Here is a 13042-nt window from a genome sequence, read left to right as displayed (position 1 = left end):
GTCTGTGTGTGTGTGTGTGCGTGTGTCTGTGTGCGTGTGTCTGTGTGCGTGTGTCTGTCTGTGTGTGTGTGTGTGTGTGTGTGTGTGTGCGTGTGTGTGTGTCTGAAAGAGAATGCGGGTATTGCCCGGGATTAGCTCTCGCTATGCAGGACTCCATTTAAACCCCAGCCTATGTGCAGATGATGCCAACAGCAAATTGTATGTGCACACACACACACACACACACACGCACACACACATGCACACGCACGCACGTGCGCGCACACACACACACACATGCTCACACACATGCACACGCGCACACACAGATGTCAACATAATATACCAGCAATATCTGTTCTAACATATTTAAGAAGTTGGAATGACTTTAAACCTTTAATAACACATTTTAAGGCTCATGTGGGCTCATAGAGGCTCATGGAGGCTCATGTGGGCTCATGTGGGCTCATGGAGGCTCATGGAGGCTCATGGAGGCTCATGAAGGCTCATGTGGGCTCATGGAGGCTCATGGAGGCTCATGAAGGCTCATGGAGGCTCATGGAGGCTCATGAAGGCTCATGAAGGCTCATGGAGGCTCATGGAGGCTCATGAAGGCTCATGGAGGCTCATGGAGGCTCATGGAGGCTCATGTGGGCTCATGTGGGCTCATGAAGGCTCATGGAGGCTCATGTGGGCTCATGGAGGCTCATGGAGGCTCATGTGGGCTCATGGAGACTCATGAAGGCTCATGGAGGCCCATGGAGTTTCTCATGGAGGCTCATGAAGGCTCATGGAGACTCATGAAGGCTCATGGAGGCCCATGGAATTTCTCATTGAGGCTCATGGAGACTCATGAAGACTCATGGAGGCTCAAGGAGGCCCATTGAGTTTCTCATGGAGTTTCTCATGGAGGCTCATGTGGGCTCATAGAGACTCATGAAGGCTCATGGAGGCCCATGGAGTTTCTCATGGAGGCTCATGGAGTTTTTATGGAGGCTCATGGAGACTCATGAAGGCTCATGGAGGCTCATGAAGGCTCATGAAGGCTCATGGAGTTTCTCATGGAGGCTCACGGAGGCTCATGTGGGCTCATGGAGACTCATGAAGGCTCATGGAGGCCCATGGAGTTTCTCATGGAGGCTCATGGAGTTTTTATGGAGGCTCACGGAGACTCATGTGGGCTAATGGAGACTCATGAAGGCTCATGGAGACTCATGAAGGCTCATGGAGGCCCATGGAGTTTCTCATGGAGGCTCATGGAGTTTTTATGGAGGCTCACGGAGACTCATGTGGGCTCATGGAGACTCATCAAGGCTCATGGAGGCCCATGGAGTTTCTCATGGAGTCTCATGGAGTTTTTATGGAGGCTCATGGAGGCTCATGAAGACTCATGTGGGCTCATGGAGGCTCATGGAGTCGTTTATTTAAAACACCAACAAGGAGCAACACTATCATTCTCATGGAGTTGTGTTGGTGTCCACCTGCTAATATACTCTCTGCTTGGGGAGAAGGACGTCTCTTCAGCTGTTAAATGTTCCACGTTGCTCTCCAGCTTTTCGCCGTCGGCGTCGAGACGAGCCAAACCACAGAGGGAAGACTCTCCCTCACTTTGGAAATGAATGCTGTAATGATCACAAATTCCAGACAAAACAAAGAAAGAAAAGAAACAATTTTAAATTTCCTTCACACCTGCCACCTCCAATGCATTTTTCTTGGTGACTTTCAGTTACGTGTTGCTTCCCTGTTCAGGAGCTGAGCCATACCATTGGTAGCTGGGAAGGATGGTTGCTAAGGGTGATGATGCTGTTGCTAGTGCTTCTGATTCACTCTGGATGCTGATTGGCTGATCAGTTACAGTTCCCAGCCACAAGCAGAGGAGACAAGGTGGCACTGCCCATTCAGACCTATGTAATGCATGAAAACACACTAAAACACATGCAGGCCCACAAACAAAAACATTTGAAACAATATCTGCAGCATATTCAGACCCAGATGACAGTTGTTTTTTCCTTTGGAGGGTTGATCTGCTGGTCTCAGTTGTTGCTGTCAAAACAAACAGATGGAGAGGGTGATAGTGTGAAACAGAAAGAGAGATGCTGCTGTGCTCCACTGGATGACTCATCACTCTGTCACCGTGACCTTTATCTGCTTGCCTCGCCACCTCTATTGTCCCGTCACCTTCATTCATTTTCATTTTCTGCACACTTTTAACTTAATTTCCTGCTGACTATGTCCGTCTCCTTACTTTCTCCTGTATGTCAGCCATAGTCATATGTCATTCCAACCTTGCGTCCTCTGGTCCTGTCGCCATCATCACGGTGGGCTCAGGTGTTGCCGTCCTGAAGGAGGCTGGCTCAGACACTTGCCGCAAGTTGCAGTCCAGTAAGACACACGCATCACCGACAGAAGGGCAGCAGACTACATGTGCATTCGTTGTTGATTTGATTGAACTGACTAGACAGGCAGCACTTAGCTGCTGCTTGCAGTGTGGGAAGAAAATCTTTCTGTACTGCCGCTGCACATCATTCCATGAACGTTTCGAAGCATGTTGAGATTCATTCTAAAGGAGATCTCTGCATATTGCAAACATATTCAGCTGTGCATCGCGCAGTTTATCATTAATGTACTCCCAAGTTTTCTCCCTAAGCAACATCTCCAGAGCATTTGGGTCATTCTTTTCTTCTTCTTGTTTTCGAAGGCTGTGAGAGCAACATAAAGTGAAACCACATCCTGAATCAATAATAGAGTACTCTACTCCAAAGGTGAGGACATATCTCATGGAGAAAGCAGTGATCATCATCAGTCTGGCTGCTCTCAACAGGCAGGTAGACAACTTCCAAGGTCAATCTCTAAATATAGAGGGACCCCAGAGGGACACATGCAGAGAGACTTGAGAGAGCGGAGAAAATGAAGAAGGATGAAGGGACAAAAAAAAAAGCTGATGTCGTAATTAAGTTTCTTAGCTTATTGTCAGAAAAGAATGTCTGTTACTGAGTTTCTCTTTAGATGCCCACACACACAACCAGACTAATAAAGGACATACATGTTATGATTCTCAGGCAAATCCTGGAGGAGTTAGGAGCGGGGTTTTCTTTTACTTAAACGCAGAATGTAAATACCTGTTTATACTGTCCATGCTGTCTATATCAATACAATATTATCCATCACACTGTACTTGTACTATGTGCAATGACAATAAAGTTGAATCTGAATTTGAGGATGTTGTGTTCACATTGAAATGACAGTTTCTTGTCTTGGAGCTATAAATAAACATGGCGTCGGTATGACTTTGTCTAAATGCGTGTGTCAGTGTGTGCACACGTTCTAGTCGTGACTACATGCACATGCCAATTCAGTACATGTGTGGCGTGTTGTGAGCGATCACCTGCAGCAGCAGCTGTAGAGGTCAAACAGGACACGGCCCGTCTGGTGTCAGAAGTTGTATCGGCGCCTCCTCTCCTTCGCTCTATTCCTCGGGCTCATCATGTCGCTTTCACTTCCACATAGTTTGCTGCATAGAAAAGGGTGAAGATGTGCAGGTGTGTTGACTCACACACTGACACACAAATATGCTGATCATCTCACAACATATCTCAACTGAGCTATTTGTGTGGGCCTGTAATGAAACTGCTCGCTGTAACGAATCCAAAACAAATGTGTTCTCTGAGTAGATTCATTTATTGTGCTTATATCATGGTGATATGCACAATGTGGCGTTCTCCCTGCACTTTCCTGTTGTCATTATGTCAAGATATATAATAAAGATATCATCACATATAATATAAGGGATCAATCAGGACAGAGAAAAGAGTGTGGTCAAGATTATAAACACTGAATTCTAACATGAAATGTGATCAGGAGTTAACAAACTCAAGTAGTTACAAGAAAAACATGAATGAAACATAAATCATCACCCGCCTCTCCCCCCAAACCCAACTACTCAATGTCCCATATGTGCCCTATTCCCCAACCTGCAAGTGAATCTGTATCATTCTAGAGAAGTGAACATGGTGGCAAATGAAGAATAATTACACTTCTGACCGCCAGCAATGGCTATTGGTGGCTGAGCTCGTAGTTGTCCTCCATTTGAATTGTTCCTTCTTCATTTACATTCACAAGCGATAAGGATTTAACAGTTCCACCAATCAATGTGCTCATGTACAAAAGCCACGAGCTCCTCGAGCCCTCCATCCATCTGCTGTGTGCAGAGCTGCTGCTGCAGTCCCTCTGGGGTTGGGTCATCATCTTAATCAGTATTTTGACACTTTCATTGGAGAAGGATTGCATTACATGTTCAACCTGTCCTCGGACATGAGAAATGCCCGAGCAAGGAGAACACATGTGGGAGGACATGAAGAGTTCCTCATGTAATCTTCAGTGAGTTACGTTCATTTGCATGTGCTTGTGATTCTTGCTCTCTACCTGAAGTCATGTCACCTGGCCCACTTTCAAGCAGTGGAGGAAGCCGGGGAAGACCGTCTGCTGGAAAACCCGACTGTAATTGGTGTACTTGACATTAATTTTGTCGACTGTGGTGATTGCTTAAATAGCAGTTAGCATCAGTTCTTTGTGAGTTTATAATCAGCGACACATGACAATCTACTGGAGCCTGCCTTTGTATTATTTTATTGTACATTAAGGGCCTCACAGGTGGGCACACACCTGTAGAATTCAACTGTCCACACACTGTAATATTCTGCAAAGTAAAGCAACAAAGCACACAGACAAAGATGAACACAAATAGATCATCCTTATACAGACACAGAGGCACTTCAGACCGGTCAAGAGCTCAAACCATGACGTGTATAAACATAATAATAAAATGACTTAATTGGGTAAGTAGCTCAGGTAGGAACTTTGTACAGGTGGTTCATTGTCCCTCATTCCCTAAATTCATTACTCTCATTTCAGTCCAGAGGAAGGTTTTGCCCACCTGTATTTCTCTTTCAAATTCTTTATCTGACACTTCTTTAAAGAAAACCGTACGCAGCTCGTATTCTTTTTCTAGATTTTCTTTCTGTCTTTGGGCTGGACCGAATGTGCTGTGTGGACACGTCTGTTTGAAAGCCGTTACCACCATGTGGTGGATGATGCTTCCCCTTTAATGTGGAGCAGAGAGGACGCGCGTGTCGGGCAGCGCGGAGCGATGGGGCGCGGCGCGCATGAACATCTTCGTCTGCGCTGCGATGCCCTGGCGCAGCCCACGCAGCTCTCCACGGTGAATTATGGTGAAATATGAGAGACAAGGGAAGAGGCGGTAACTCAAAACCAGTTGGTCGTGATGAGGGGACACATCCGCGGAACAGATTAGTCAAATAAGGGAAGAAGGACAGCTATGAAGGAATGGACTCACGAACCCAACGCACCTTTTAAGACGAGACACGCTGGATACAGAGACACGCGCCTGCTCACCAAGAGAACCAGGGTGAATTCCTGCATGCCATTTCTGAATATATGCTGTAGTCCGACAGATAACGCGATGCTGCTTTGTTTAGTGGAGTCTATTGTGGCTGTCCATGCGCCACACCGGAGGGCTGCAAATGGTTGCATGTACAGCACCTGCACTCCGAACTAACTCACACGCGCTTGCCAGTCAACTGCAGCACTGCCTTTATATGTGAACATCCCAGTGCATGAACCTTGCTGCTTTGTTGTCAATTTAGGTGAAAAGGGGTGAAAATGGGTGGGCACTTATGAAAAACGCCCTCAGAGGACTGCGTGTTTCCAAGGCATGGGTAGCGATATTTTGCCTCCATTTGTTACTAATGTGCATCATTGGTGTATTCAGATGGATAAAAAAATAGGGTGGAGTTAACTTGAAGATAAATTAAAATAATGAACATTTTAAGAAGCTAAAAACAAAAGAGAATCACGGACCTGTTTGGAGCTCAAACAGGTGATTTGGCTCTGGAGCTGCTTCCTCAGTAGAAACACTGACACACAGCAGCGCCTCCCGCGACCTCCCTTCCAGTGCATCTCTCTTCCAGTGCATCTCTCTTCCAGTGCATCTCTCTTCCAGTGCATCTCTCTTCCAGTGCATCTCCCTTCCAGTGCATCTCCCTTCCAGTGCATCTCTCTTCCAGTGCATCTCCCTTCCAGTGCATCTCCCTTCCAGTGCATCTCTCTTCCAGTGCATCTCTGCAGATATCACATGTTGTTGTTGCAAGGTAGCAGATCGTTTTGAGGAAGGGGCGTCGCATTTCACTAATGCCAAACATTTTTAGATTTGCTCACTTAGTCCCACCACAACATCCGCTGTGCCTTTAAAGTAAAAATAGTGTAGCCTGAAATTGGTCCAGTCTATAGAACTATACATCATCATACATGTTGCTTTTGTGCAGTGGCCTATGAAATTTAAAGGTTATTGTCAACAAACTGATAATTTAATCGTTGATTTGATGAAGGTTTTCCCAGCTTTCGAAGAGAATGCTATTCTCTACAAACAGAGGAAATTCATCTCAGAGATTGTATGGAGCACTCAGCATGTAATCAGATTTGTTGGTTGTAACTGCGCCCTGTGAGAGCTGATACAGTATTATTGGATGGCATATTGATCCTGCAGTGTTCTCATATGAGGGAGAACTCATAACCTAATACGCACAGACACTATGGAGCCAATGTGCCCCACTCTAATCCCCTGCTTGCTATTTTCAACTGCCCTTCTCTTTTCCTGGTCTTGGGATAGCGTTTCTCAGAATTACTTACAGTTTTAGTACATTTTTAACAAATGTATTGTTTAGATATAATAAATATATATGCTCATTGTTAAAACATAACTTGGGACACAGTGGTTATCACAATAACGTTGCCGTTTTCCTTTGTTTTTGTTGTAGCCCTTTGCAGGCAGATCTTCCTGCAGCTGAACCCACGAGCGCCTTCGTCTGCCCAGCGAGGCCCCGCCCTGTCTGAAATCTGCAGGTCCCATCTTCCTCCAGCATGACGGTCGCTACCAGCGACCCTGCGGACGAGGCCGCAGCACATCCGGGTCAGCCGCACGACCTGTACGACCCAGAGCTGGATCACGAATGCTGCGAGAGGGTCGTCATCAACATCTCAGGCTTGCGCTTTGAGACGCAGCTCAAAACCCTCTCCCAGTTTCCAGAGACGCTGCTGGGGGATCCCAAGAAGAGGATGAGGTACTTTGATCCTCTTCGGAACGAGTACTTTTTTGATCGCAATCGACCGAGTTTTGATGCCATTCTGTACTATTACCAGTCAGGAGGGAGGCTGCGGCGGCCCGTTAACGTGACCCTGGACATTTTTTCTGAGGAGATCCGGTTTTATGAGCTGGGTGAGGAAGCTATGGAAATCTTCAGGGAGGATGAAGGTTTCATAAAGGAAGAGGAGCGGCCTCTGCCCGAGAATGAATTTCAGAGACAAGTGTGGCTGCTGTTTGAATACCCAGAGAGCTCAGGTCCTGCGCGCATCATTGCCATCATCTCTGTCATGGTGATTCTTATCTCTATTGTCAGCTTCTGCCTGGAGACATTGCCAGTTTTCCGAAACGATGAGGAGGAGATGTACAATTATCCAATCCATTCCATGTCCAACGCCACCTATATCTATGACAACTCAGCTTATTTTAGAGACCCTTTCTTCATCGTGGAGACCCTCTGTATTATCTGGTTCTCTTTTGAGTTCCTCGTTAGGTTTTTTGCCTGTCCCAGTAAAGCTGGATTTTTTGGCAACATCATGAACATCATTGATATTGTGGCAATCATCCCCTACTTTATCACCCTGGGTACAGAGCTAGCAGAGAGGCCAGAGGACGGCCAGGCCGGCCAGCAGGCTATGTCTTTGGCTATTCTCCGGGTCATTCGTCTGGTCAGGGTGTTTCGTATCTTTAAACTCTCCCGCCACTCCAAGGGGCTCCAGATCTTGGGCCAGACTCTGAAGGCCAGCATGCGCGAGCTTGGCCTCCTCATCTTCTTCCTCTTCATCGGCGTGATCCTCTTCTCCAGTGCTGTCTACTTTGCAGAAGCAGACGAGCCACATTCCCAGTTCAGCAGCATCCCTGAGGCCTTTTGGTGGGCAGTGGTTTCCATGACCACAGTGGGCTATGGAGACATGGTCCCAACAACCATCGGAGGAAAGATCGTAGGGTCTCTCTGCGCAATTGCCGGCGTGCTAACTATTGCCCTGCCGGTACCTGTCATTGTGTCAAACTTCAACTACTTCTACCACAGAGAGACCGAGGGCGAGGAGCAGGCACAGTATCTGAGCCCGAGTGTGAATAAGGCCAGCTCAGCTGACGATCTGAAGAAGGCCGGTCGCAGCGGCAGTGGGTCCACTCTCAGTAAATCTGACTACGTGGAGATCCAGGAGGCTGTGAACCACAGCACGGAGGACTTCAGACCAGAGGGCATGAAAACAGGAAACTGTACACTGGCCAACACTAACTATGTAAACAACACCAAGATGCGTACAGATGTATAATATGAGCTGCTGTACATGGTGACCGTTCACTCGGGTCTGCACGGGGAGGATTATGGTGCGACTCCATGTATTGAAAAACTTATGGCGTCCAATTTTGACCAGAGCAGATGAGTGGGTTTAACTTAGAGGAAAGGTCACTCTGGTTTTCTCACATCCTGTGGACCTATCAGCGCATATCATAGAGTTGCCACTCGTCTTATTTAGGACATTGTCAGCGTCTGCATGGAGTTAGTCTTACCTGTGTGACAGTAGTCACCCTGCTCGCAGCAGTAGCCACATAGTAGCCTTTCCAGTAATAATCAATAATCAATATTAACAGTGTAAAGGGACCACTAGTTTCTACTTTCTTGCTCAAACTGCCACTGAGAGAAGGTGCATGCTAACAACAATTTAGATCAGTGTGACATTTAGTTTTAAATGTAACCTAACTTATTTACTTGTGATTAAAAGCAAGCCATACTATCAGCATTCATGAGCAACTTTAATCTGCTGCTCTAACTGCCAAGGTCCCGACTCAAAGAAAAACAAAGTCACCAAGATCTCAGCTCTTCTGTCGGGGGAACTGAAGAGCGCAATAAGAGCAAAGAGAGCGGCACGAATACGCTTCGTGACCAAATGGTCCTTTGTTGCTTTCTCTGTTTCAGAAGAAAGCCTGAGTGGACGAGTGCTCACCTCCAGATAATGTCCAGTACGAGCTAGTGGATTCTGTCCAGGCCGACAGAGAGGTGAGGTTCTGTACCACAATAGCACACCTTTTTCATGCCATTTTTCTTCAATGAAGCTCAAGTGGATTTATAGTAAGAACACTATCGCCAAGACTTTGCCTTTTTTCCCAGCAGATGAGAAGGTGGACAAAAGAAATGTCTCAGTAAACAGAATTAATGTTTATTTATTGGTTTGTATTCATTTGATATATGTTTTTTTAGGAATATGATGAATGTGTGCTTCTCATCTACATGTTTCTTTGTTTAAGATATGTGATGCAGAACGATAGAGATCGTTTTCTCGACGGCATTCTGAGCGACTGCCCGTTTCTCAATTCACCTTAAAGTGTCTCTCAATTCACCTTAAAGTGTCTCTCAATTTACCTTAAAGTGTTTCTCAATTCACCTTAAAGTGTCTCTCAATTTACCTTAAAGTGTCTCTCAATTTACCTTAAAGTGTCTCTCAATTTACCTTAAAGTGTCTCTGGTCCGCTGGAACAGATTCAGCAGCACTGCCCAGCATTCATGTTGCTGTTCTTGACTTCATAGCATTCCATGTTTGTAGAAAAAGATCAAATGAGATTAAGAAGCAAACTATAATTCATTTGAACGGAGTTTAAGGTTTATGGCAGGAAAGTGAACGCGTTTCATATCCAGTAACAGCAACAGGCTTAATTCTAAAAGTTTTAAATGTCTTTTTAAACGCTCACAACCAAAGACAGAGCACAGTGATTAACTAAAATTAATCTATGACACCTTCAAGTTTGTCAAACTACCAAAGCTGTCTTTGTGTTAATCACATTTGCCCCCATGGATCAATAAGTATTTTTGATGGCTAAATAAGAAGCAATGATAGCTTTTGAGTCGACCGTCAGCTTGCTTGTGATATCCCGATGCTCATTATCAATAAGAGCAAAATAACCCAAACCTAATCGAACTGATAAATCCACTCAGCCTTACCGGCCTAATTATTCAACATGTGTGAACTCCTCATGAACAAGTTAAATTATTGATTTCTCAATGACTGGATCATCAAAGAAAAAGGTTCTGCCACCTGGTTTAGATAGATTTATTTATTGATAGATAGGCAGACAGATGTATACTTTATTCATCTCGACCAGGTGGCAGAACTGGTCTCTTGGATCCAGGTCGTGAAAGAGATTCATTTGGTTTTTCTTTGTGATACTCACGCAGTTTAACATAATGCAGGACCGAGGCTTTTTATCAAACAGCTACTCTGCTATTGTAGTGATGCATGTCCTTTACAATATTCATTGTAGCATGAATTAGTATGAATGACATTTAAAAAGCAAATTGGCATTTATATATTACTGTATCTCGACTGCAACTATATGTGCAGAAGCCGTGTGCTTTCAAAGTATATCACGCTTTGCTTAGCAATCTTCTCGCCATTGTTATCTGAAATATTAAGTCCCAATCCATGTCAATTATTTACCGAGAAAGACTTGCGTTATAACTGTCGTTAAATGGAGAAAGTAACAGCAGGTTAGACATGAGAGAAACAGGAGGTTTGAGAGGATATGAAAGTCCAAATCCACACTCCAGAACAGGTTTTGCTCAAGATTTGATTAACAATGCAGAGGTTAGCTAAAGCTAACTTAAGCTTTTCTGCCTTTATAGTCAGTTGCAGTCACAACCCATTAACTGTGTCTCCCGTGAAAGAACAGCAGCAGATACGATCTGGTGGATGCACAGATCCTAACAGACTCGTTAGGATCTTGAATGGACCGTCTGACTGAGCTCATCTCGGATCCAGAGGCCCGTCACGCTCAGTGTGCCGTGTGTGTCTGTGCGTGTGTGAGTGACAGGGAAAATGACAGAGACCAAGAGATTGTGAGAAAGAGAGAGCTTTCAGACTTCACCAGTTAACGTTGGTCTTCTTGCAGGGCCGGTGCTCTGTATATTCTACTCCATCCTAGCACACTGTTTACAGCCTGTATATCTTCAACAAATGCATTTAGTACGTTCAACAAAGACAACTGCAAGGAATGTCCTGCCACACTCGCTCGAGGTCTTTGAGCACGTGTTGACTTAAGAGATAAGCTGCAGTGTCAGCCAAGTACTGGGAATATAATGATGAAACACTGCCCTCACCTATTGTGCTGTTTGATCTGATGTGTATCTGTGTTCTTCTGAACTGTTCTTGTGTACTGGAACACCGATGTGACTTTCATGTGGCTTAAAGGCGTCGCCTGAACTCGTTGGCACCGTTGAAGTGACTCTGTTAACACAGACAACCTTCTCTGGAAGAAACCGACATCGCGGCACGTCTGCGTCCTCTGAACCAAGGAAAACGTGTCTTTGCTGCATCGTTGCTGCTCTCCATGTACAAGAGGACACTTACACACACACACTGCCCGTGATAGCCACGTCTGCTGTGAGGACACACACCTGTTGAACACAAACTGAACAATCTCAAAGCCACAGTTGGTGGTGAACACACGTAGCCATGTAAACAATGTACAGGCGTTACAGCTGCTTCCAGTGATGTCTTGAGATGCCTAAAGCTTCGGCTTCTGAACCAGTTGTCCAGATTGCTGGTTAGCAGGGAGTCGAATGTGTCTGCTTGCTGGATGAGTCCAAGAAATTGAAGTTGTATATAAGTGAATTATCTCTCGATTTAATATGCTTCATGGACTTAGGATGGAAGTATATTAAGAAATCAAAAAGGAAATATAATTTCTATGAGAACTTTAACTTATTTGTGTCATCAGACACTATAAATTAACTGTTTGTTTTGTTCCATATGTTTTTTAAATTTGACTGATATCATTGGCTCACGTGGTGCAAAGCTGAGGTTTAACTAAAACACACACAGGCCTTTGTCAATTCTGTCCGTACTGTCTTCATACACATTGAGCCCCAGACAACACTTCCTCTAACTTTATTTCCTCTACCGTCTTCAACTGTTTGTCACTTTGCTATTTGACGCAAATAATGTGTGTATGAGATTTAGATAACCCTCAGCTTCTTCACCGTCTTCATCTTTTGCAGTCTGTGTTTTTTCTTGTCAGGAAAAAGTCTGAACAATGAAGCAAACTGTCCATTAACACTCGTCATGAGCGTCACCTTCAGTGAATATGAACTGATTCATAGAGAATATTGAATGATAATTACTTTCATGATTCAATATGATTGTAAATTATAAACCTACTATGAATAATCATCATAATATCAATAATAACATCTTTATTATAACCTCAAGCTCCTGTTGTGTCTTTATCATGTGATCTAAAGATTTAGGCAAAAAGATGAACAGATGCTCAATTCCACAGTAAAAGTGGATTCAGGTCAGTTTGTCTCAATGATAAATTATCATGGGAACCCAAACCAGCTGATTTTGATCTATTCTATTTTTCACCATTACAATATTCTTTGTATGTCTCCTCAAACTTTACTCCTCAAACTCTAAATGAGTGACTGTTTACATGAAATCCAACAACCTCCTGTATTCACTGTGTTAACACGTCCGAGTCCCTGAAGCAAAGACTTTGTGCCTCATATATATATATATATATATATATATATATATATATATATATATATATATATATATATATATATATATATATATATATATTCCCTCAACAAGAAGCCAACAGGAATGTTTCATTTGATTTGGGATTTTGTCAAAAAAGCTCTGTGGGGAACAAGTTTTTACAAGATGATCTTAAACATTTTTTGAGTGTCTTTAAGTGTAAAACGCTGCGTCTATAAACTAATACACTACGGTCACATGAGCATGAGTGTACACACCACGGCTGTGAAGGCGGACTCACGGCGTGCCGTTGTCTCATTGAGCGACTTGTAAACAATCGCCTTCGTTAAGATACTGAAAAGCTTCTTCCATCCCAACAAAAAACTAAACATTGACTTGAACTCATCTCCAGGTTCTGAACTCA

At 44.3% G+C, this 13042-nt stretch overlaps 1 protein-coding gene across 1 annotated transcript; it reads left to right on the top strand.

The window, feature by feature from the left end:
• The first annotated feature begins 6904 nt into the window (after positions 1-6904).
• On the top strand, positions 6905-12590 carry LOC137799876 (potassium voltage-gated channel subfamily A member 2-like). The gene is made up of 2 exons (XM_068596733.1): positions 6905-8382; positions 9060-12590. The coding sequence occupies exons 1-2, from the start codon at positions 6916-6918 to the stop codon at positions 9069-9071; spliced, it is 1479 nt and encodes a 492-aa protein (XP_068452834.1). The 5' UTR covers positions 6905-6915; the 3' UTR covers positions 9072-12590.
• The last annotated feature ends 452 nt before the right edge of the window (positions 12591-13042 follow it).

This window comes from Clinocottus analis, unplaced genomic scaffold (genome assembly GCF_023055335.1).
Source record: "Clinocottus analis isolate CAN_PGR_092001 unplaced genomic scaffold, fCliAna1.0.p SCAF_39, whole genome shotgun sequence".
NCBI lineage: Eukaryota > Metazoa > Chordata > Actinopteri > Perciformes > Cottidae > Clinocottus > Clinocottus analis.
Note: the sequence above shows the minus strand (reverse complement) of the source record. Positions and strands in the feature narration are given on the sequence as shown.

Bases quoted from the DNA above. Each gene is read 5' to 3' on its own strand.
- LOC137799876 (XM_068596733.1), top strand. From the start codon at position 6,916: ATGACGGTCGCTACCAGCGACCCTGCGGACGAGGCCGCAGCACATCCG.